The 26,276-nt window shown below is 37.4% G+C and overlaps 2 protein-coding genes across 3 annotated transcripts in view; both read left to right on the top strand.

Annotated features, from left to right (window-relative positions):
- The window catches only part of rngtt (RNA guanylyltransferase and 5'-phosphatase), a 167,166-nt gene extending 161,641 nt beyond the window's left edge, over positions 1-5,525 (top strand). For both annotated transcript variants that reach the window (XM_048206213.1, XM_048206214.1), the window contains exons 15-16: positions 2,762-2,885; positions 4,001-5,525. In XM_048206213.1, the coding sequence (XP_048062170.1) occupies positions 2,762-2,885; positions 4,001-4,155 (279 nt within the window). In that variant the 3' untranslated portion in view covers positions 4,156-5,525. The remainder of the gene's footprint in view (positions 1-2,761; positions 2,886-4,000) is intronic.
- A 15,302-nt stretch (positions 5,526-20,827) lies between these two features.
- cnr1 (cannabinoid receptor 1) lies at positions 20,828-24,606 on the top strand. Its single transcript, XM_048206212.1, has 2 exons — positions 20,828-20,983; positions 21,811-24,606. Exon 2 carries the CDS (start codon positions 21,835-21,837, stop codon positions 23,275-23,277), a length of 1,443 nt encoding a protein of 480 aa, XP_048062169.1. The 5' UTR covers positions 20,828-20,983; positions 21,811-21,834; the 3' UTR covers positions 23,278-24,606.
- The last annotated feature ends 1,670 nt before the right edge of the window (positions 24,607-26,276 follow it).

The following is a 26,276-nucleotide window of genomic DNA, read 5'->3' as shown; positions in this document are numbered from 1 at the left end:
GGTGTCGTGATGGTCCGATCCAAAACTAACAGGAGCATCATGTTCCGTGCCAGACGAAAGCCGAACAACATCCCTGGATCTCTGCCACGGTTGTGCGTATGTAGTTGTGTGCGGTGTGAAAAGCGTGATCACTGAATCTCTGGCCTGACGCCTCTATTATATTTGGCTCTATTCTAATCTGCCGGAGTCTGTTAAGTGGTCCATTTTTGCGTTCTCTCAGCTACGGCAAGGCAGTACGTGTATAGACACTCTGGTGTGGATGCTTGTGTTTTTGCGAGAAAAGGTACCATACCACCAAAGGTTAATTAATCCTTGGAATATTGTTGTGTGTGCATGTCAGTCCTGAAATGTTCAGCTTCCCCTCTGTGCTCACAGATGCCCTTCACTGTTGGATGGTGAGGATATTTACTCATCCCATCATGCCAATAGGCCCAGAAGGGGGCGGCTTTACTGCCAGCTCACTTCCTCCCCCACACACCAACCTGCCATGGTTTAGTGAGGATCTATTCTCTTTATCTTTGAGATATTCTTTCTCTCGCTTACTTGGGCCAAACACGCTCCTGTTGTCTTAAGGCCTTTGTGAAACTGTCATGTATTGTGACATCTGTGTTGTGGCTGTAATTACACATTACGCTTCGGCAGTTACTTTACAACTTACAAAAAGTATCAACAATTTGGTTGTGGTTAGCACATAAGCTGCAGGCACATTTAGCATTTGTAGGTTTGTTAAGGTTTGTATCCAGCCTTCATTTGTGTCCCTCTCTTCCTGCATCATTTCCTGTAGTGGTCAACAAATAAACTTTTTTTAAAATATAATAATACAATTTAATGATGACAAATGAAGCACTTATTTTACACAACATTAAAGGATTGGTTCACTTTCAAATGAAAATTAGCCCAAGGTTAACTCACCCTCAAGCCATCCTAGGTGTATATGACTTTCTTCTTTCTGATAATCACTCTTGGAGATATTTTAATAAATATCTTGACGCATCCAAGCTTTATAATGGCAATGAACAGGACCCATGAGTATGAGCTGAAGAAAGTGCTTCCATCCATCATAAACGTACTCCACACGGCTCCGGGGGGTTAATAAAGGCCTTCTGAAGCGAAGTGATGTGTTTGTGTAAAAAAAAAAAAAAAAAAATTCAAGTTACGAAGAAAGTGTAAACTGGCGTCGAGTCAGTTACACTTTTTCCGTAAGTTGAATAGGGAAGGCGTAGGACGTAGCGTAAGCTTTTTGAACGGCAAGAGTTTTACACCTTCTGCGTTCGTTGAATACGGAAGGCGGTCTGGCGGAAGCTAGATATTTTACTTCATAACTTGTTAAATATGGATTTTTTTTTTTAAAAAAAACAAACACATCACTTCCCTTCAGAAGGACTTTATTAACCCCCCGGAGCCGTGTGGAGTACACGTTTATGATGAATGGAAGTGGATGGAAGCACTTTCTTCAGCTCATACTCGTGGGCCCCATTCACTGCCATTATAAGCGTCAGGATATTTATTCAAATGTCTCGGAGTATTTATCAGAAAGAAGAAAGTCATATACACCTAGGATGGCTTGAGGGTGAGTAAAGCTTGGGCTAATTTTCATTTGAAAGTGAACTAATCCTTTAAAGGCACAATATGTAATTTTTCGCCACTAGAGGTCGCTTCAAAACAAAATCGTAACTTCATGATGCATTCATTTTGCGAAATCATGGGAGGTGTTGTCTTCACATCTACATTTGTTTGAAAAGAATCCAACGGGGCTTGGGTAGAAATCATATTCATGGATAAGCTAATGTATTAAAGATTTATTAACATTACTGTAGTATGAAGCAGAGTGTGGCTGAAAGCCGTTGGAACGGAACGAGGCCGCTGGAGTGATTGCTAATGAGAGACCAGCGCAAAACACGACCGCTTCCGCTTCTTCCGGTCATGCGTATATGTGGGGGTAACAACAGCGCTGTTTTATTATATTAGATACATTTGTGTGTTGAAAGTTGTTATAATGCTAGTCTGTCCGTTCGCGCGGTGGCTACTATGAGTCACTTGTTGCACACTGCAGTTAGCTACATCGATATTAGGCATGGTAAAACATTGTACTCATGGTAAATCAAGAAAACGAGATTTAAACAATAAGACTTACTGTGTTGAGCTATATAACATTAGTTTTCTGTCAATGAATGTATCCAAACAGTTGCTCACTTGTCTAATAAAACACTTAATATATTAAAGCATCTTTGGTGTTTCCATGGTTTCTTCCAAATAAAACTGGAAATTGAGGGTATGATGTCATTGATAGGCGACGCACGGACAGGGTCCTTAAATTGCTTATTTCTCTGGATTTAAACATTCTTTGAAACATTAGGGATAATGTAAGAACAAAAGTCAGCAAAATGTATAACATTGTTCCAGTGGTTTTGGGATATTTTAATCCAAAAATATTACAAATTGTGCCTTTAACTCAAAATTCACTAAGAGTTTTGAAAACCAGATAAACAATGCAGAAAACTTTGTAATAGACACAAGATGGGATTAACTCCTTTGTCTTCTCAAAAGCTTGGCTGATAAATTGATCTGTTTTATTCATCTTTCTACTTTCACTATAAATAAAATGACAAGAAAATACAATAAAATAGTAACTCTTCAACAATGAGGTTTGTACATGTTTACAAGAATGTCTTTTGGTTTGAATGATGCAACTGTGTAATTTCTTTCTCAAGATTATACTAGTGCTTTGATGCCTATTATTCTTTTTTTTTTTTTGCTACAGATAACAAAGGATCTGAAACAGTATGATAATAAAATAATTGAGTGCACGTTCGTCAATAACACCTGGGTGTTCATGCGGCAGAGGGTTGACAAGAGCTTCCCCAACTCATATGACACAGCCATGGGTAAGATTCGCATGTGTTATACTAAAACCAGGGTCAATCTCAGTTTCTGTTTAGGTGACTAGATTAAACAATTATTAAAGGTTTAGTCCACTTTTAAATAAAAATTTTCCTGATAATTTACTCACCCCCATGTCATCCAAGATGTTCATGTCTTTCTTTCTTCAGTCGAAAAGAAATTAAGGTTTTTGATGAAAACATTCCAGGATTATTCTCCTTATAGTGGACTTCACTGGCCTCCAGATGGTTGAAGGTCAAAATTACAGTTTCAGTGCAGCTTCAAAGGGCTTTAAACGATACCAGATGAGGAATAAGGGTCTTATCTAGTGAAACGATTGGTCGTTTTCGAAAAAAAATACAACTCTATATGCTTTATAAACACATATTATCGCCTTGCACATGCTTCCGTTTTCCGCATTCTTCAAAAAGCTTACGCCGTATGTCCTATGCCTTCTCTATTCTACTTACGGAAAAAATGAAACTGGCGCCGCGTTCGTTCCGTAAGTAGAATAGGGAAGGCGTTGGACATACAGGGTAAACATTTTGAAGAATGCGGAATGCGGAAAGCGGAAGCACATGCAAGGCGATAATATGTGTTTATAAAGCATATACAGTTGTATTTTTTTCGAAAATGGCCGATCGTTTCGCTAGATAAGACCTTTATTCCTTGTCTGGTATCATTTAAAGCCCTTTGAAGCTGCACTGAAACTGTAATTTTGACCTTCAACCACCTGGAGGCCATTGAAGTCCACTATAAGGAGAATAATCCTGAAATGTTTTCATCAAAAACCTTAATTTCTTTTCGACCGAAGAAAGAAAGACATGGACATCTTGGATGACATGGGGGTGAGTAAATTATCAGGAAAATTTAATTTAAAAGTGGACTAATCCTTTAAGGCTTGAAGTATATACTCGCAAGACATGCAATATAACAGAGTTAGATATAATAGACTTAAAATGTTTGCAGCATTAATCCAAAGGATATTATTCTTATAGCTAGCTATGAACAAGTTGACAACTTCACTTGCTCAGCAAGATTCTTTAAGCTTTGAGCCAGATTCTGCTGAAAATCCAGTATCTATTTATTGTTCTCACTTTGTCTCCTGTTGTCCTTACAGCTGTGTGCAACAGTATCCAACATCCTGTCACAAAGCAAATTCTCTTTGAGTTTCTGGACCGGTGCGCTCAGATGCAGGCCCGCAAGCATCCAGCCGACTCTGAGCTCATGCCACCCCCGCCACCAAAGAGAGCGAACCACAGCATCCCACAGTAGCGCAGTGCCGGCGGGGCGCAATTTAAGCAGTTTCATATTTTTTTATTCCCAAAATGTTCCGCAGCTCTGCTGGTCCACACCACAAGAGGAGAGACTTTTGGAGAACATTTTGCTTTTTGGCCGCACTTTGGCTTCTGATCTTGAAGATGTTGACGATCTATTTAAAGACACTGTTGAGAGAGCTTGTTTCAACATTGAGTGCTGAGGCACATTCTTATTTAAAAGAATAAAAATTAAAATTAATTGCATTTTTTTTCTTTTTTGTATGTTCTGTATTTGTTACAGGCGCTCCTTCTCTCTGCATTATTTCTTCTGCAGCTACTTTTTTTACTGAACAGAACAGTAAAGTGTGCTAGATTGCCTAGATTTAGACCTGAAACACTGAAAACACTGTGGAATTTCACCAGATCTGGAACTCTTAGTACTGATCAGTTAAAGCATAGGCTCACGTCCTATGATTGTTTGTTAGGTGAGAGTGTTTTGTATGTCAGTTTGCTTATTTGAAAATGTTGCCCCGACCCTTTTTTTCTCAGGTTTTCTTTCTTAAAAATGCCAGGTGTATTTAAGTTTACCTGGATTTTTTGGCTCATTGTTTTGGAAAAAAAAAGAAAAAAATTAAAGCAATAAATCCAAACTAAAGATTGCCAGCTATGCCAATACCTTCACATACAATACATTATATACAAAGGATTGATACAAGTTATTTCTATTCAGTCAGAAATTAAATATAGCCTCATTTGAAAGGGAAAGATTCAAACAACTGATTGAAACCAATTGTATCTTGTGTTGGTATTGATACTAGGTCATTTGATATACTTAACGATTTGTCGCTATTCTTGTTTTTGTCATTTAGAAGGATGTGTGAACATTTCAGCAGTTGTCACTCGTAATTAATTAAACTGTCACGGCTAAAGTTAATGCCATTCTTTTATTGCTCTCACACGTCTCATCTAGTGTTTTTAATATTGAAACCTGGTGTGCAAAGATCCACACGTCTGAGAAGAGCTGACATTATCACTGTCTCTAGAGGAGTGAGTCACACCTGACATTCATGTCCTCCTCTCTTCTAGAATTGTTTCCTCATAAGACAAATGAGGGAAAAAGTCCCAGAAATGTGACACTATGAGGCTATGTTGAGCTCATCTGCATGCTGAAGTGATTAGACCTTGATTGCAACCCTTATTGCAGTTCTGATGGATTTATGCTGCCTCAAAATCCTCATACAGTTAATTGAGAGACATTTGGAGAGAGGAGAATGGAAGATAGAAGACGAGCATCAAGCAGTATTTGGCTGATATAGAGTAATGCAGAGAATAGGCATTCATGAAATCAAAAAACTTACCCTATTAATAAATCTCTCTGGTCATTAATAAATGTCTCTGGTCATTTTGTATTTGTAGGCTTAATATGTAATAACTTGATAAATATGTTCTTGTTACAGTGTGATTACACAGTACACTCTAAAAAATGCTGGGTTAAAAACAACCCAAGTTGGGTTGAAAATGGACACACTCAGCGATTGGGTTGTTTTAACCCAGCAATTGGGTTAAATGTTTGACCAACATGATTGGTAGTTTTATTTAACCCAGCTGTTGTTTAAAAATCAGTATATGGCTGGCTTAAAATGAACCCAAAATAGGTTGGAATTTAAAAATCAGACACATAATTATTAGAGGCAACAGTAATAATCAAAAGGTGAACATTTATTAATAAGCAATTTAATAAATGGTTGTTTAATTATTAATTAAACATATTCATAAATGTTTATTTATCAAACATATTAATAAATGTTCATTTCCAGCATATTTTGGGTTCATTTTAAGCAAGCAATACAGTAATTTTTAAACAATAGTTGTGTTAAATATACACTCTAAAAAATGCTGGGTTAAAAACAACCCAAGTTGGGTTGAAAATGGACAAACCCAGCGGTTGGGTTAAATGTTTGCCCAACATGATTGGTAGTTTTATTTAACCCAGTTATTGTTTAAAAATTAGTATATGGCTGGCTTAAAATGAACCCAAAATAGGTTGGAATTTAAAAATCAGACACATAATTACTAGAGGCAACAGTAATAATCAAAAGGTGAATATTTATTAATAAGCAATTTAATAAATGGTTGTTTAATTATTAATTAAACGTATTCATAAATGTTTATTTATCAAACATATTAATACATGTTCATTTCCAGCATATTTTGGGTTCATTTTAAGCAAGCAATACAGTAATTTTTAAACAATAGTTGGGTTAAATATACACTCTAAAAAATGCTGGGTTAAAAACAACCCAAGTTGGGTTGAAAATGGACAAACCCAGCGGTTGGGTTGTTTTAACCCAGCGGTGGGGTTAAATGTTTGCCCAACATGCTGGGCAGTTTTATTTAAACCTACTAGTGTTTAAAAATTACTATATGGCTGGCTTAAAATGAACCCAAAATAGCTGGTTTATTTTTAAAATTAAAAACCAGATGCAATTAGAGGCAACAATAATAGTCAAAAGGTGAACCTTTATTAATAAGCAATTTAATAAATGTTTATTGTTTAATAATTATTCATTGAACATTAATAAATGTTCATTTCCAACATACTTTGGGTTAATTTTAATTAAGCAATACAGTAATTTTTAAACAATAGTTGAGTTAAATAAAACTACCCAGCAGGTTGGGCAAACATTTAACCCTACCGCTGGGTTAAAACAACCCAATTGCTGGGTTTGTCCATTTTTAACCCAGCATTTTTTAGAGTGTAACTACCCAACCGCTGGGTTTGTCCATTTTCAACCCAACTTGGGTTATTTTTTAGAGTATAAGTACTAAGTAATATTCAACAATGTACTTAATACAAGGTATAAGGCTTTGTATAGGTTAATTGCTTGTAATTTTGCAGAATTTACTGTTATTACTATATTAAACACATGTAATGTGTAACAAGGACATTGTAAAATAAAATGTTATGAACCAGTAGCCAAATATTTATTTAGATATTGTTTTAGGCTGCAGTTGTAGGTAATGCAACCTATCTAAAATTTTGACAATTATTTCAGTCATTTAATGCTGATTAATAAAAACGACAGCAATAATAGCAGATAACAATAGATTTGGAAAAAGAAGCATCAACACTGGGATATGTGGTGATGACCTTTTGGATAACCTTGACCTTCAATCTGAAAAATGAAGAACTTCAGAACTCGGCAGATATAAGCTGCTACTTTCAGAATGTCACTGATAATGCAAACCATACATTTTTCCTCATTCCAAACTTGGATTCAAAGACATGTTTCTGTTAGGTTAGGTGGGGTGGGGGGAGAAAACACTTATTTTCTCCAAAACAAGTGTTCATGTAGTTCTGAACAATGTCCATGTGTGCTTATTTCATTTAATTCAAGTGCAAATAAATGTTCAGTACCCTGAGGTTGCAACTTTCAAAGACTTACAGTAAACTCCCACACCACAACAACAACTGAAAAATAAAGGAATAAATGCAGTCAGTGTCTTCACATGGTAGCAACAAAACAAGAAGAAGGTGAAACCTGCGCTCGCGGGCAAGTATCTCAAAGAGCAGTTTGCAGTGTGGCGTTTATTTTATTTTCTCTGAAGTATGAGTGGGAACAATTTAAATTTAAATCAAGCGTTGAAAAATATTGAACAGAATACTGGCTAACTGCAAATGAGATATTTTGCAGGTTCATTTGCTCTAGTATGTTGAAACTGTATGAGATGTTTGTGAAATGTTGTGAATGACCAAATACACAATGATTGTCATGGATGACTCTGATAAGATGTTCATGTGAATCCAAGTGCAGCATTTTAGTTGAAAAGAAGTCCTCTTCCAAACAGAAGAACCTTTCGGTTACACTTTATTTTAAAGTGTTCTTGTTGCAGTGTAATTATACATTCAAATATACAGCATGTATTTACTATAGGGTTAATAAGGACACTGTAATAAAGTGTTACTGACTTTTTCTGCACACAAAAGGAGAAATTCTAAAATATGTTATGCCTTTAGGAGTAGATCACCATTCGCTGCCATTAAATGAGAAGCAGGATGTTTTTATATAAAATACTGTATAAACAGCTCTCATCTGTTTTTTTTATATATATATAATCTGAAATAAAAAGAACCATTATGCATAATTTTTTTTTATTTACTTTGAAATAATTAGTCACCCATTCAAAGTAAATGAGAAGCGTTAACGTCGACGCCCCGTGTGAATCAGCTGTTATGAAAAGGTTCAGTGGGGTACAATATTAGAAGACTTAACTCAATTTTAAAGACCCAAAAAGGTTCTATATAAGGAGAAATCTCTTACTTTTTTTTTTTTTTTTTTTTTGTGATAAAGTATGTGATAAATAGTGATGGTTTGTGAGCTTAAAGGTGCAATAGGACATTTTCGGAGAGGATATTAATAGCGAGCTAGCTTTCAAATCATAACATCCCATCCTCCCTTCCGAGCGTCTCCAAAGCCACGCCTCCTCTAAAACACATGAAAGCACACAGCTGCTCTTGGCAAAGCATCATAAAAAATGGCATGAAACTACATCATGTCTCAAAGCACATAACAATCATAAAACAACTTAGAGAGCTTGTACCTGACTGCTGCAGATTAATTTTGTTGTTGATTCTGTTGACATGGAAATACATAATTCCAAGTCTGAGGACAAAAACAGCTCCGGTTAGAATTTCATGGGTTGCCATCTCTTAATTTCGGTAGTTATGGCGTGAACGCACGAGGGTATGTAAAAACATATGTTGACAGGCAGGTAGGACATCGTATTATTTCATTCAGACCGAATATAATGATTGGATAAACATTTAATGGTCCTACACCTTCTACAGACAATATGTATTTATAAAAATACATTTAGACCGTTTTACATAGTGATTGCTATCAGGATATGAGGAGACTTTCAACCAGTATAACAAAAAATGTTTCTGTAGGCCTAGAGAATCACCTATTGCATCTTTAATTCTTAAAATGTAATTAAAATTAAAAATAAATTAAAACTAAGTCCATAAAATGATCCAATAATACTTTACAATAAGGTTTATTAGTTAACATGAACTAATAATGAATTGCACTTCTACAGCATTTATTTATCTTTGTTAATGTTAATTTCAACATTTACTTATAATAATACATTATTAAAATCTTGTTAACATTAGTTAATGTACTGTGAACTAACATGAACAATGAACAACTGTATTTTCATTAACTAACGTTAATGAAGATAAGTAAATACAGCAACAAATGAATTGCTCATGGTTAGTTCATGTTAGTTAATACATTAACTAATGTTTAACTAATAAACCTTATTGTAAAGTGTTACCAACGACCTAATGACAGGAACCCCTATAAGGTTATGTACGAAGCACCTGACAGAACGCTTTAAGAAGCTTTTCGTACAATCTGCATATTAAGCACATTATGCATGCTGTAAAAATAATGCATGTACAATGCATACCGTAGTGATCATAATTATTGGCACTCTCGGTAAATAACATCAAAGATGACTGTAAAAATAAATCTGCATTGTTTATCCTTTTGATCTTTAATTCATAAAATGAGTAAAAATCTAACCTTTCATTGAAGGAAAAGAATTGAAAGTGGGGGGAAAATCACATTATGAAATAAATGTTTTTCTCCAAAACATGTTGGCCACAATTATTGGCACCCCTAGAATTTTTTATGAGTAAAATATCTCTGAAGTATATTCCCATTCATATTTACATTTTTTTAGCACACCAGGATGATCATAAACATGAAATTGTCCAGCCATGACTTATATTAACTTATATATACATATAAGTTGACTTATATATACTTATATATGACTTATATATACATGACTTGTATAAACATGAGGAAACACAAAGGCCAAATTCCCTTAATCATTCATCACAATGAGTAAAACCAAAGAATATAGTTCTGATGTGCAGCAAAAGATTGCTGAGCTTCACAAAATAGAAAGTGGCTGTAAAAAAATAGCTAAAGCATTGAAAATCCCCATTTCCACCATCAGGGCAATAATTAAGAAGTTCCAATCAACTAAAGATGTTACAAATCTGCCTGGAAGAGGATGTGTGTCTAAATCGTCCTAATGCACGGTGAGGAGGAGAGTTTGAGTGGCCAAAGACTCTCCAAGGATCACAGTTGGAGAATCGCAGAGATTAGTTGAGTCTTGAGTCTCAGAAAGCGTAAAAAAAAAAAAAAAATCAAACGGCACCTACATCCCCAGAAGTTGTTCGGGAGGTTTTCAAGAAAAAATCCTCTGCTCTCATCCAGAAACAATCTCCAGCATATTCAGTTGTCAGACAAGACTGGAACTTCAAATGGGACCAGCTTCTATGGTCAGATAAAACTAAAAAAAAGAGCTTTTTGGCAGCAAACCCACCAGATGGGTTTGGTGCACACATGGATAAAAAGTACCCCATGCCCACGGTTAAATATACTGCTGGATCTTTAATGTTGTGGGCCTATTTTTCTGCTGAAAGTCCTGGACATCTTGTTCAGATACATGGTATCATGGATTCTATCAAATACCAACAGATGAAAAAAATCAAAACCTTTTCTGCTAGAAATCCAATAATGGTCCGTGGTTGGATCTTCCATCAGGACAATGATCCAAAATAAACATCAAAACCAACACAAAAATGTGTCACTGAGCACAAAATGAAGCTTCTGCCATGGTCTTCCCAGTCCCCTGACCAGAACCCTAAAGAAATTGAGTGGAGTGAACTGAAGAGAATAAGCACCAACATGGAGCTGGGAATCTGAAGGTTCTGGAGAGATTCTGCATAAAGGAATGGTCTCTGATCTCTTGTCAGGTGTTCTTCAAACTCATCAGGCATTATAGAAGAAGAGTCAGAGCTGTTTTCTTGGCAAAAGGAGGTTGCAAAAACTATTGAATAAAAGGGTGCCAATAATTGTGGCCAACGTGTTTTGGATATAAACATTTATTTCATAATGTGACTTTCCCCCCACTTTCAATTCTTTTTCTTCAATGAAAGGTTAGATTTTTGCTAATTTTATGAATTAAAGATCAAAAGGATAAACAATGCAGATTTATTTTTACAGTCGTCTTTGATGATATTTACCAAGGATGCCAATAATTCTTACCACCACAGTAGCTCACTTGAGTCTCTGGGTGTATTTCAGTGATACAGTAGATGAGAACAACAGCAGAGCAGCTGCCTTGTGCTGTCAAATTTAAAAAAAAAAAAAAAAAAAAAAAAATGTCATGTAACGTGGCTGAGCAGCTCAAGGTCACAGTCCTCACATCTTATGGATTCCCTTTAAAGCTGAAGTCAGCTATGTTTCAGCAATGTTTCATGTTGTGTCAATGTGACGTCCTTAAAGAATTACGCTTTTGGATTTGTGTGCATGTGTTTATATCCATACACCGTCTAAAGGATCCTGGGGACCCAGTGCTCTGCACATTTTGTATGTCTCTCTTATCTGATACACTCAGTTCAGTTCATTGTTTGCACACCATCTGAGCAAAAAAAAAAAAAAAAAAAAATTTCATGAGGTGAAAGTGTCCATAAAAGGGTTAGTTTACCCAAAAATGAAAATTAATTACTCATTAATTACTCAACCTCATGTTGTTCCACACCCCTAAAACCTTTGTTCATCTTCGGAACACAAATGAAGATATTTTTGAGAAAAAAAATGTAATGGCTCAGTGAGGCCTGCATTGCCAGCAAGATAATTAACACTTTCAATGACCAGAAAGCAACTAAAGACATATTTAAAACAGTTCATGTGACTACAGTGGTTCAACCTTAATGTTATGAAGCAACGAGAATACTTTATATCTAGTGATGAGCGATTTCAAAACACTGCTTTATTAAGCTTCAAAGCTTTACGAATCTTTTGTTTCAAATCAGTGGTTCGGAGAGCATACCAAAGTCATGTCCCCAGTAGTAAACCATTGAAATTTCAGAACACTTATGACAAAGCCTTGTTTACTGAAATCACATGACTTTGGCAGTTTGATATGCGTTCCAAACCACTGATTCAAAACAAAAGATTCGTAAAGCTTTCAAAGCTTCATAAAGCTGTTTTAAATATGTATTTAGTAGCTTTCTGGGCATCTGAAAGTGTTAATTATCTTGCTGGCAATGGAGGCCTCACTGAGCCAACAGATTTGATCAAAATATCTTAATTTGTGTTCTGAAGATGAATGAAGGACTTACAGGTGTGAAACGACATGAGGGTGAGTAATTAATGGCAGAATTTTCATTTTTGGGTGAACTAACCCTTTAATGTGATATCGGGTATTAGGGACATTTTGTGTGTAATATTAAAAATAACAACAAAACAACAACAAATGTTTACAATACCTTTAATTTAGTTAAGCAACCAGAAAGAAGTCAGTGAATAATAGCCTAATAATAAAAAAGACTATAGCCTCATAGTCATGATTTAGCATTTGAAGTAACTATGAGCTAGGAGATTGTATTATACCAACCCAAACAGTCCTATAATTTTGTCCTCAATTACCTTTTCCATACCGTTTAATATCATTCACTGGAAGAGAGTCCAGAGATGGCGGCTGCCGCTCACTGTGGTTTATGGCCCATCTCACCAGAGAGCCAGGTGTCGGAGATGGTGCTGAGATTTTGAGTTAGTGTGTAATGGGCTCAGTTCAGCTGAAACCACTGAACGCATTCCTGTGAAAGTGCCAATCTCAAGTTCTCACTTGTCTTTTATACATTCACTTTATTTCATGGAGTAAGAGAATAGACGTTTTGTCTGGATGTCTTAGCAGAGGTCCATCACTGAAGAAACACTTTTCACTCAGAAACACACATTTTCACTCAGAAATTGCTAGTAAATTTCACAAATTACAAAGAAACAGCCAGTAACACATTGAATTAAACATGAAAAAACTTAGGGTTTCAGCTAGGGAGCGCAGATTTACATTCTGTACTCTGTATTCTGAAAATATCTTGCTTCAAGGTTTATTTTAATTTGGTATATACTATAGTTTTACTAATGAACGCTATTATACAGAGCTGCATTTTAATATTAGGGGCTGGCTGGGAGAACAAGACAACCCCTGCTCTAAGGCAAAACTGCAATCATCAACAAACCTTGAATCATTTGTCATTTGTATAGGCGAGAGAGGGAGACGGCGAGGGAAAGAGTGAATATGCCAACAGGTGTGTTATTATTTGTTAGTAATGTCTGCGTGTGTGTGATTAAGGGATTTGTAAAGCTTCTCCACATCATTATGAAATTGAGACGGCCAATTTTACAGCATCAAAGAACACAGTTCCCATCTCATTCCCAGCCATTTGCTATGAAGATGAAGGAACATCTCATTAATAACAGCCTGGTTGCCATGACAGCAAGTATGTAATGATTATTGTCATGGCGTTTTTGTATTTTCGATTACGAGAGAGAGAAATGGATATAGTTTGAAGAGTCATATGCACAGAGTTGGACAGAATTGTAGCACAGTAGGTGAGAACGTTGTCTTCTGGGAGGCAGATGGGCTAAGCTAAAAAATTTTTCACAGAGTTGCCTCCATACACAACTAATCACAGTCCTCGTCTGTGCACATATTGTATCTGCTCTGTAATCGTCGGCAGTTTAGACGATTCCTGCTGCAGGTTTTCTTTGATGGGAGAGGAGAAGCTAACAAGCCAGGCACAGACAAAAGAATACCATCGACAGCGATACTCAAGGTAACGATAAACAAAAGAGACAATGTGTTTGCCTGACTGAATGTGAGGATAACCTTGCAGTGAGGTAAACATATTCACATAAGAATATTATTATGTGAAAGAACATTTTTCTCAAAAAGCAGACATCATCGGCACCCCTGCAATTTAGGACTTTGTGCACACTCCCTTTTGAGTCTTTTATAATGCCGGATGAGATGGGACATACAAAAGCATCTCAAGACTCCATAGCTTTCACTTACTGATCATACTCTCCAGCTCAACTCTTAAAATTTCAATGGTATTTTGAATGTAAGACTACAGGGCCCTTCCAGAGCTTAAACAGGTTATTTCACCCAAAAATGTAAAATTCTGTCAATAATTACTCACCCTCATGTCGTTCCACACCCGTTAGACCTTTGTTCATCTTCGGCTTGGCAGTTTGATACACGCTCTGAACCACTGATTCAAAACAAAAGATTTGTAAAGCTTTGAAGCTTCACAAAGACACAACAAAAGAAACAACTAGATATTGTTGAATAAAGTCGTTATTTTGGAGTACAAAAAGTATTCTTGTTGCTTTATAACATTAAGGTTGAACCACTGTAGTCACATGAACTGATTTAAATATGTCTTGTCTGATTTAATATGGGCATTGAAAGTGTTAATTATCTCGCTGTCAATGCAGGCCTCACTGAGCCATGGATTTTGTCAAAAATATCTTAATTTGTGTTCTGAAGATGAATAAAAGGTCTTATGGGTGTGGAACGACATGAGGGTAAGTAATTAATGACATAATTATCATTTTTGGGTGAACTAACCCTTTAAATGAAGATAAACAATCTCACTTCACAGATGCACCACCAAAACTATGCAGCAAATACACCAATCAGGCATAACATTATGATCATTGACAGGTGAAGTGAATAACACTGATTATCTCTTCATCACGGCAGCTGTTAGTGGGTGGGATATATTTGGCAGCAAGTGAACATTCTGTCCTCAAAGTTGATGTGTTAAAAGCAGGAAAAATGGGCAAGCATAAGGATTAGAGCAAGATTGACAAGGGCCAAATTGTGATGGCTAAATGACTCGGTCAGAGCATCTCCAAAACTGCAGCTCTTGTAGAGTGTTCCCGGTCTGCAGTGGTCAGAATCTATCAAAAGTGGTCCAAGGAAGGATCAGTAGTGAACTGCCGACAGGGTCATGGGCGGCCAAGACTCATTGATGCACGTGGGGAGCGAAGGCTGGCCTGTGCGGTCCGATCCAACAGACGAGCTACTGTAACTCAGATTGCTCAAGAAGTTAATGCTTGTTCTTACAGAAAGGTGTCAGAATACACAGTGCATCGCAATTTGTTGCGTATGGGGCTGCATAGCCACAGACCAGTCAGGGTGCCCATGCTGACCCCTGTCCACTGCCGAAAGCACCAACAGTGGGCATGTGAGCATCGGAACTGGACCACGGAGCAACAGAAGAAGGTGGCCTGGTCTGATGAATCACATTTTCCTTTATATCACGTGGATGGCTGGGTGCATCGCTTACCTGAGGAACACATGGCACCAGGATGCACAATGGGAAGAAGGCAAGTTGGTAAAGACAGTGTGATGCTTTGGGCAATGTTCTGCTGGGAAACCTTGGGTCCTGCCATCCATGTGGATGTTACTTTGACACGTACCACCTACCTAAGCACTGATGCAGACCATGTACACCCTCTCTTGGAAATGGTATTCCCTGGTGGCTGTGGCCTCTTTCAGCAGGATAATGCGCCCTGCCACAAAGCAAAATTGGTTCAGGAATGGTTTGAGAAGCACAACAACGAGTTTGAGGTGTTGACTTGGCCTCCAAATTCCCCAGATCTCAATCCAGTCGAGCATCTGTTGGATGTGTTGAACAAACAAGTCCGATCCATGGAGACCCCACCTCGCAACTTACAGGACTTAAAGGATCTGCTACTAACATCTTGGTGCCAGATACCACAGAGCACCTTCAGGGGTCAAGTGGAGTCCACGCCTTGACGGGTCAGGGCTGTTTTGGGGGACAAAAAATGGGGACCAACGCAATATAAGGAAGGTGGTCATAATGTGTATATTTAACATTTGTACCAGTTTGTGTGTGATATAGAGGTCTGCACTGGATGGAATATTCCGTATCATGTTTTGTCCACCCACAAAAGCCCACAGGTAGTGGTCTACATGGATTTTCAATCCCTTTCCAGAAAGATTCTGTCTCACTCTGGTGCCCAAGGCCATTTTTCCATTTTGCCCACACACACATTGCTTCAGACCTGACACCTTATTGCGTTTGCTGTCCTCGCTGCCACTTACAAGTGAAAGAAAGAGAATATCCAACCCTGCGCCTGTAAACAATTAATTCTTTTTTATTTCTCAATAGATGAATAACACACACTCAGAAAAACCTTTTGTACTTTAAAAACATAAAATACATTTGAGTAACCTTTTTTTATATTTATATTTTGCGAGAGTCCCACAAATCTTTTTTTCCCCTCCTGCTTTCTGCATACACATAAATATCTTCCCTCCCATACCAGCACTCATCAATTCTAAAATTGTCCCGCGCCCCACTCTGTTGTGTTAGGTCCTGTGGATCCCACGGGACTCCCACAGGAGTGCAGACAGCAATGCAATATTTCAACACAAAAACGTGCATCTTACTGACTGTAGCCACTCACAATCCAATTCATCCAGGCACAATCTGATGACCAAATGATAAGGTGTGTCCTAACCAGAGATATATTAAGATATGCCATGTAGTCAAATGCACTTTCAGCATTTTAAAAATCAGATCGATTCAGGTGATGGAGCAATGCAGTACAGTTCCCGTAAAGCATGCCAGATCATGGTTGTCTGCTGTGACACCTATTACTATAGAAGCACGTTTCCACCACAAAAAAAAAGAAAAAAAGTTACTTTGACTTTTTATCTCACATTTTTGGACTTTATAATTTGCAATTGAGAGTTTACATCTTGAAATTCTGACTTTCTTTCTCACAATTCCAAGATTATAACTCACATTTCTGACCTTTTTTTTTTTTCAGAATTGTGATATATAAACTATATGAGGTAAAAAGTCGCAATTACCTTTTTTTCTGTGGCAGAAACAAGCTTTCATATATGGTGGTATTCAGAATAAGAATGTTTTATCTGCTTGCATAGCATAATACATGATTAGAATGTTTTATAAAGAGCAATGGTGAGCCATTGTTCACACTCTCAAAAAGATTTTACCTTTCAGTTCAAAAGCTCTGTGTTCACTAAAACAAATGAACGAAGGGACTGTGAGTAGGATCATCCATAAAACAGGATGTACGTCCAGAGAGGCCCAAACAGCAGGGAACTGGTGAGTCACCATTTGATTGGTAAAGCTGTTACCCACTCATAGAATATAACTGCACTGTTGTAGCAGCAGAATGAGACGTCTCTGGCTGTGCTTGTCGGGTTTGTGAGGGGGTGGGATTTTTTGTTTAGGGTTGGAGAACTTTTCTGAGAGCTTCTAATTTTATTTGTACCTGTGGTTTTATTTTCTTCTTTTTCTTTTGGTCACAACAACCCAAGTAAACTCTGAAAGGACCTAGGTGGCATTCAATAAATCATGCCAATATGAGGTATTTCAGTGCAAAAACTTGCTTTTTATTGACTAACCACCTGTAATCAATTTTAATCAGGCATAATCTAATGATCAAATGATGGAAAGGAGTGCTATAAACAGACATTTAACCAGACATGCAATGAAGTCAAGTGCACTTATAACCTTTTAAATTGCATATTGAGGCTTCTGGATCAGAGTAGTTCAGTGATGATCCACGGTCGCAGTAAAGCTTGCCAGATCATGGTATTCTGCTGCATTCTCCACAATGTAGAACTCCAAATCTGGTCCCCTTCGAGATCGGGTCTCCGATAGGATCCCAAGCAAATCCCACTGGGGATTGTAATGGGTAATCTCTTTAGTGTCTAATTACAACCCCTACAAAATCACTGATTATGATGTTTGTCATTTGAATTAAGTTATAATGACCATTAATAACTATTTTAGTTATAGAATTATAGAAGTAAAAAAATAAAATAAAATGTCCAATTTGTTTTATTATACACTATATAGTATTAATTATATACATATTTTAAATAAATGCTGTTTGTGTAGAACTATTAACTAATAGTTGATGGAGACTTGATTTCTATAGGGAGGACCTGATTTGTCATGACACCTGCCTTTTTTTAAGCTATAATTAACTATTCTAGAGGCCAACTCTTGGATTAATTTAAACCCTGTTGGGAAACTGCACCATAGATTACAACAGTAAAAATCACATTCATTTTCTCTAAATGGGGAATTCATTTTGAATGATAACTTGGGCTAAACACAGACCTACTTTGTGCTATTATAGTTTGTTAATTGATGGTATATTCTTTTATTAAAGCCAACAGCCTGCATTGTACCAAGTTATTTTTTAAATAATCCTGTATAGCTGCAGACTTTCTGATGAAAAACTACATTACCCACGATTCTACAGAGAAATTTCCACCAATCATAGTGCCGACACACTCACATGAAGCATCGCAAATGACGAAGTCAGTTTTCCTACACTCTCCCAACTATTAAAATATTTGTATGCATAATGTGTAATAATATGTTGTAATAAACGTAAAAATAAACGTTCCTGTGTCTATAATTAACATCTTTAAATCAATCATTTTATATTTCGTTTTTAATTTGATTATATCATTCAACTTGCTTCATGGGAGTGTAGTTCTTTCCCTCATTAAAGCCATTATGTACACAATCTTGTACCTTTTTGTCCGTTTTCCAAATGCATTTTTTGCTTTAAATCAAAATTTGTACTGTTGTGATTCACTTCAATTCACTGATTGGTCTTAGGCCATGTTCACACAGCAGCAGAATACAGTTGTCAGTCCTGTATTTGAGTCCTTAATACGGTTATGTTCACACACAGTATGGTTATTTATGGGTGTGACAACCTCATTTTATAACCGAACTCACACCCGTAAATTTTCAGGACTCACAACCGCATTTGCGCTGTGTGAACGGAACAGGACTGGACAACTAGTTGTCTGTCATGTCATACAGTGCAAGAGAGCCGGTGTGGTTTCGCTTTTGGTAACTTACAGCGACAGAGATATGAGCTGTGCATCATCTTAAGGTGTTAGATCCAATCACTGTTTTTCACCAGAGCGGCTCCCGTCAGTTTTGTATTTCTTTTCCAAATTCAAATGCCGCGTCATGCGCGAGACGTCGCAAAGGATGTGACACGCGAGTGCAACGGCAAAGACTCCCGCTAGTGCGTTTACATGCTGCTGTTGGTTAATGAAGTTTGAATGGATTCACTCGTGGTTCAGTTGGTCTCTTTTCTTGTCAAAAGTGATGAGACTTTTCAGTTTTATGGACAGTGTTCCAGGCACTACTGTAAGTTGCTGTGTGAACAGGACATTTTGAGACTCAAACATATAACTAAATGCAGTTGTCAATCTCAGAAACTGACAGTGTGAACGTGGCCTTATATAGGGTATGCACGTGATGTCACCGTCGGCTGGAGTGACTGTGGTTATGCCCTCTGAGTGGAAAAAATGCTGAGTGGCAGCATTGGTTTTCAGCGTGAATGCCGAGAAAAACACACAAAACACAGCTAAAACGGGAAGGAGCTTTGCGAATGACTGTAGAGATAGATTTGACAAGAAATCTGGGATATATTTTTACAGACTGCCGAAAGCTACAGAAGAGAGAAGCAAATGGATCACTGCAATTCACAGAACAACTATACTCCAGGCAGCGAACGTGGATTTGTGCATCATTTTGTGTCAATATTTTGAATTTTGAGGTAAAATCACACCCTATAGCCTATATTGTATTGTTTTTTGACAACTCATCATTTAAATATTTACCATCTTATATGCTGCATAACTGGATGTTTTTAAATAAACACTGACAAAAACTATAGCTGATGTTTTAGGGCTGGACGATATGACGAAATAAATAACATTAATATAAGTGAACTACTTGTATTGTATTTATAAAGCGTTCACAGGCAAATGTGCCTTATGTATTTCCCCAGTGTCGAAATCAGGCACGGGATGTCAGAAAACATGATTCACTGGATCTTTGGTAAGTTGTAAGGAACATAGTGCCAGAACATAGTGTTCAACATTGAGTCCAACCTTTAGTTTAAACCGATAATCATTTGTTTTACTCGCATTTTCGCAGTTTCCCCTATTAAATCCAGTCACGCAGCAGGATCTTTTGCCACTCAGTTTGGCTGAGGGAGTGTGTTTCGGTGTGAAAGTGACGTCAATGCATACCCTCTATAATTCTTAAATGATGACTTTAAAAATCCCTAGGGAAAATACTTCTGGAACCAAGAGAACTGTTTCACTCTATATAGAATGCCAGTGAACAATTAGAATGTTTGAAAAATAAACTTGACTTTTTTTTATTCCATACTGAGTGGAATGGGGTGTATTTAGTTTGGAATAAACTGCTAATGTAGGCCTACTCCTTACTACATACTACACAAGGCAAAATGCTGTATAGGCTACTACTGTATTTACTGCATAACATGACGCACTATGAATCATTGTGGGCAGTAAAAACTTCACATATTCATGTATTGTTTTATAACAAATAAAACCATTTATTAATTAATAAATGTATTCATAAATAAATGGTTCAGAAATGGTTACGTTGTCAAAATAATTGTTAAAATCATATTTTTCAATAATAAGGAGTTCTACACAGGCTACAGAAATCAAGAGACCAAATGATTAAAAGGCATTCACGCAGTCAATATTCTTTGAGATTCTTATGGGGGTGAACCATTGGAAACTAGACAAACAGGACGTATGCCAAAAAAAATACCTAACCACTTCACAACACATACATTACACTTTTGAGTTATTTTCATTTTTGACATTAAAGATGCTCGTGTATGTGGGTGGTCATGTGACATGGGATGCGTCATATAGGCTATGATGCGCACTGAGGAGAAAAGCATCTCATTTTCTACAAACCTGCAGACAGACTCAGAGCATCTGAACTCTCATTCACTCGTCCGGCTGCAGTGGAGCTGGATCACTGCGAGAACATCTCATCTGTTCATACAGCGAGAAACACCTGCGCGAACTATGTGAAGGTAAAACTACATTTTTCAACTGTATCAACCTGATGAATTTGATATTTTATGAAATTAAATTGCAGCTACTTTAACGCTGGATAACGCTTCAGAAGACCTCTGTGACATCGCTTATTTCAGTACAAACAGAAAAGTTAGTTGTTTTTAAACAAATGCGCCTCGCAATGCAGTATGTTCAAAATATATTAAATATCAAATACCGTAATTTTACAATACAGGATTCACAATGAATCCAGATACGGAATTTAACCTGAATTAAACTTCTTTCGTGATCTGATGCGGATCAGTGATTCAAAACACAGTGATATGAGCACACAGGTGCTCATATTACTATTAAATGTTTGCAGTCTATACATATAGCCTATATTAGACTGTCCTAAAATGTTATTAGAGTTTATAATGCATTTGAAATTCTAACTATATACTTTTATTTCATATATTTTTCAATTGCATCTTTAATTATATTTGAGATTATAAAAAAACAACAACATGTTTTTTCACCAATATAAAGTTGTGTCCTAAGTTGTTAGCTGCTTTATGACTTTACAATGCTGTCTTGGCTTGAGTTTGTCAGCTGCAGGCATCAATTATTCAAAGCCCGTCTCTTAGAGTAATAATCCCTGGGTGCCCATCCATGCAAGAAAAACAACAAGCGCAAAATACAAGAGCCATATGATGGCGTGTCTGAGAGGGCATTTATTTCTGTGCTCAATGAAGCATCGATTGAGCTTTCGATAGCTCGATATTCTTTTATCCAGGAATGATGAGGATCCATATGCCTCAGTCAATCTGATTTGAACAAACATTCTCTCAATTTCATCCAATAGGTTTCCTTTAGAGCATCTCTGACCATGCTGTTCCCTGCCTCAAAGTCCGATGTTAAATCTGTTCTGGATGGAGTGGCGGAAACCACGTTCAGAACCATCACTTCTGGACTGCAGTACATTGGTTCTAACGACATCAGCTACGATGACCACATCATCGACGGCGACTTCACCAAAAGCGGATACCCACTGCCGAAGCCATTTGCAGCCTACCGCAGAAGCCCTTTCGCAGATAAAGTGGGACCAGATGAGGAACTCATCGTGAAAGGTATCCCCTTTTATCCCACCAACAGCTCTGATGTGTTCGGGAACTGGAGCCTGGGAGAAGATGGGAGTAGCCTGCAGTGTGGGGAGAACTTTATGGACATGGAATGTTTCATGATACTGACTCCTAGTCAACAGCTCGCCATAGCAGTGTTGTCCCTCACGCTGGGGACTTTTACGGTGTTGGAGAACCTCGTGGTCTTGTGTGTGATATTGCAGTCACGTACCCTGCGCTGCAGGCCCTCTTACCATTTCATCGGTAGCTTGGCCATCGCAGACCTGCTTGGCAGCGTGATCTTTGTCTACAGCTTCTTGGACTTTCACGTCTTTCACCGAAAAGACAGTCCAAACATTTTCCTGTTTAAGTTGGGGGGCGTGACGGCCTCGTTCACTGCTTCTGTGGGAAGCCTGTTCCTCACTGCCATCGATCGATACATTTCTATCCACCGTCCGTTGGCGTACAGGCGAATTGTGACGCGCACCAAAGCGGTGATCGCCTTCTGCGTGATGTGGGTGATCTCCATTATCATTGCCGTGCTGCCGCTGCTGGGCTGGAACTGCAAGCGGCTCAACTCGGTTTGCTCTGACATCTTTCCACTAATCGACGAGAACTACCTGATGTTCTGGATCGGTGTGACGAGCGTTCTGGTCATATTCATTATCTACGCTTACATGTACATCCTCTGGAAGGCCCACCACCACGCGGTGAGGATGATGAGGCGCACGTCACAGAAGAGCCTGGTCATCCACTCTTCCGACGGTACGAAGGTCCAGACCCCCAGGCCGGATCAGGCTCGCATGGACATCCGCTTGGCCAAAACCCTTGTTCTGATCCTGGTGGTGTTGGTGATCTGTTGGGGGCCTCTTCTGGCCATCATGGTGTATGATCTGTTCTGGCGGATGGATGACAACATTAAGACAATATTTGCGTTCTGTAGTATGCTCTGTCTGCTCAACTCTACCGTCAACCCAATAATCTACGCCCTCAGGAGTAAAGACCTGCGGAGGGCCTTCCTCACCACCTGCCAGTGCTGCAGGAGTACCTCCAGCACGTCCCTGCAGCTAGACAACAGCCTGGAATCAGATTGTCAGAGGAATCAACACATCGCCGCCAACCGTGCTGCCGAGAGCTGCGTGAAGACCACTGTGAAAATAGCCAAATTGACAATGTCCGTCTCAGCAGAGACGTCGGCTGAAGCGGTTTGATTGTACGTACGGCTCTGATGCACCACGTCTTAACGAAAGAATGTTTGTGTACTTGCCAGTCATGGAAAGTTACATGCATAAAGTTCAAAACACAAAGCTGCTTAAGTTACCACTGGTATGATGAAGTGTTGACTATGACATTTCATTGTTTAAGTGCCATTTTTTTTCCCCACTCAAAAATAAGAGGTTCTCACCAAGTCTGTTCAGTATTTTTTGTTGTTGTTTGCCCTTATATTTAAATGTAGTATGCGTGGATGTTGTGTGTGCTTTATGAAAGTTTACTATATTTTTATACTTTGATTTTTTGGTTTTTGAGCAATGATATCTTCTCACATGGGAATAAGGGGCTAATGATCTTTTTAAAATGAAACCGTGTAAGAATGAATTCAAATATTTGTGTGTGTGTGTTTGTGTGTATAACTAATAAAACCTTATTGTAAAGTGTTACCATATATATATATATATATATATATATGCTAATGTAAATATGTTGTATAGCTCTGTGGTGATTACTGTATCCAACATCCTTGTGATGAGCGATAAAAGATAAAAGTCTCTCTGTTTTTGAGATGTCTTGTTTTGGCAATGAAATAAATGGAAATAAAAGTATTATAAGAGAGGAGCGAATTTTGTTGCTCCTCAAGTACATGAATAATGAAAGCAAGAAACGTGAGGACATTTGTTTTGTTTTGTTAACAAATGTATTGAATCTTGTTTTTCTAAGATATATGTGGTCCACATGATACTTTTCTGTGAATGTGAGGATCAGAAAAAAAGACTATTTTCAATTATTTTTTTTAACAAAATGGCCTGTAATTGTGGTTTATCGTCACAGATAATACAGTGACAGAAATAACTGTGTTGGATTTAAATCTGGTTGTTCATTTTTAGTTTGTCATTCTGCTTATGTATTTCTCTGAGATGTAAAGTGAAATAAGTTTTACAACATGCACAAAGCCCAGAGAAAAAACTACCCACAGCGTGTTAATAAAAAATAGTATTTAATCTTGTAGTTAATTAACAAACAGTTGAAATGTAAATATAATTGTTCAGTGATATTCCTTAAACCGTGATATGGTGTGGTGGTGCTTTTTGTTTGCACTTTTCAAAAGTATAGGTACATCTGAACTACCTTTACCTGAAATTAATATACATAAGTATTGAAGCTTAAAAATCATAAAATGTCACAGTGGCTTTTGTCCCAAAGTAGTTCCTAAAAGTCTGTCTCGAAGTGATGTCTTAAAATACAGAAGCTGCTTGCACACCTATGTATCTCAATTTCCATTTCATTTTTTTTCTTTTTTTAAATAAAGTCAGTACTGACCTAAACTGTGTATGGGATACTTTTATTTAAAACTTCATGTCACATCATTATGGAGTCAAAGGGTGAACCTGATTTCACCAAGTACAATATGTTCCTGGACCAACATCTTTGTTGATCCTGGAACAACATTCCAATCAATCAGATTTGGTTTACAGTTATGTCAAGTTTAGGCTTACAACCAAGGTTAGGTGCTTCTACATCAATGATATTCAACTCTGATTTTAGGGATAAGTTATGGGTAGGGTTAGGTTTAGGGGTAGGGATAGTGTTAGGACTAAATTTTCAGACAGAAATATTCAGTATACAATATATGTTTGACCCAGGGACACCAGGGACGCAAAATCATGGTGAAAGTGAAAGTCTAGCCATATTGCATATGTTGGTAATGTCTGTTTCCCTCTTGTGGATAGTTACAGTTTCAAGAGTTACAAGAGTCATTTTCTTGAATGGAAAGCAATTATTAACTTCTGAGGCAATCAAATTTTAAGAAAACATTTTAAGAATTCAGTTCTTTTATCACTTTCTATATGTAAGGAATAATGTATGAAGGCTTGATCTGGCACATGATCCCACTGTAACAGCATTAAGACAGCAAAAATAAATATATTTTATAATGTTCTTTTTCCAGAAAAAAAAAAAAAAAAAATCACTGGAATCTGAGAGATATATAGTCTTATGATATAGCAAGTAAAAACATGGTATATCATCTCATAAAAGTTCAACAGCAGGGTGTTGTTGGCTCCACGGCCAATGATGGTGCACAACGCTGGAGGACATACTAAACACTTCATTTGAAAAACGCTAACGTGACTTCATGTTTAATGTACCAAAACAACCACCAGGGAGAACAAAATTTCTCTCACAGTTATCACACAATCCACTTCCACTATCTGCAAAGGAATGACACATAACCCAAAGTGAAAGACAATATATTTACATTAAGCACTTTTCTCACGCTTTGTCACTCTCTCTCTCTCTCTCTCTCTCTCTCTCTCTCTCTCTCTCGCTCTTTTTCAGAAATCCATTGTAAGAATATAGCTAAACATGGCTTAATGTTCTGAGCAACAACCTTGGAACACAGAATTTCTGATCAAGGACACTATCGTCAGCCAAAAATTAGATACTACAAAACACAATATCTGAAGTTTTCCCCTCTTTTGTATCCCATTATAAGACAGACACTTAATGTGGTTTTAATGTAAGTCCACATTTGAATTTGGACCTTACCATTTTTTTTCCAATTGAGAAATGCCATTGAGAAATTTTACCATTGAGAAATAAACTTTCTCATTGGATTACGGTGTTGTTGCTTTGACAGATAGATATATCTGCTCTTGTGTTCATAACAAGTGTGAGAGAAAATTGGTTGTCCCTGGTTGTTTACTTAGTACATTAAGAGATGTAATGCTGCCTTCACATGCTATAAGAAATTTAATAATTCCCACTTCTGAAGTTGTGATTACGAGCTTATCGCATTCAAGTTTCGACATGAGAGGACGTTCATGTGCAATTTTTTAAGGCAGCATCAGTCCATACTCCATCATCTTGGATGCCAGTTTAAATTTGTATCTAATAATAATGGATCTAAAATATCGGTTTCACCTTTCTTTTACAGTATGTGCACTTATGTGTACTTGCAGTGTACTTACCTAAGAAAGTAACATAAGGTAACTAC

Source organism: Megalobrama amblycephala, linkage group LG11 (genome assembly GCF_018812025.1).
Source record: "Megalobrama amblycephala isolate DHTTF-2021 linkage group LG11, ASM1881202v1, whole genome shotgun sequence".
Classification (NCBI taxonomy): Eukaryota; Metazoa; Chordata; class Actinopteri; order Cypriniformes; family Xenocyprididae; genus Megalobrama; species Megalobrama amblycephala.
This window is presented reverse-complemented; position numbering and strand designations above follow the sequence as displayed.

Coding starts and splice junctions, on each gene's coding strand:
- cnr1 (XM_048206212.1), top strand. CDS start 21,835: ATGCTGTTCCCTGCCTCAAAGTCCGATGTTAAATCTGTTCTGGATGGA.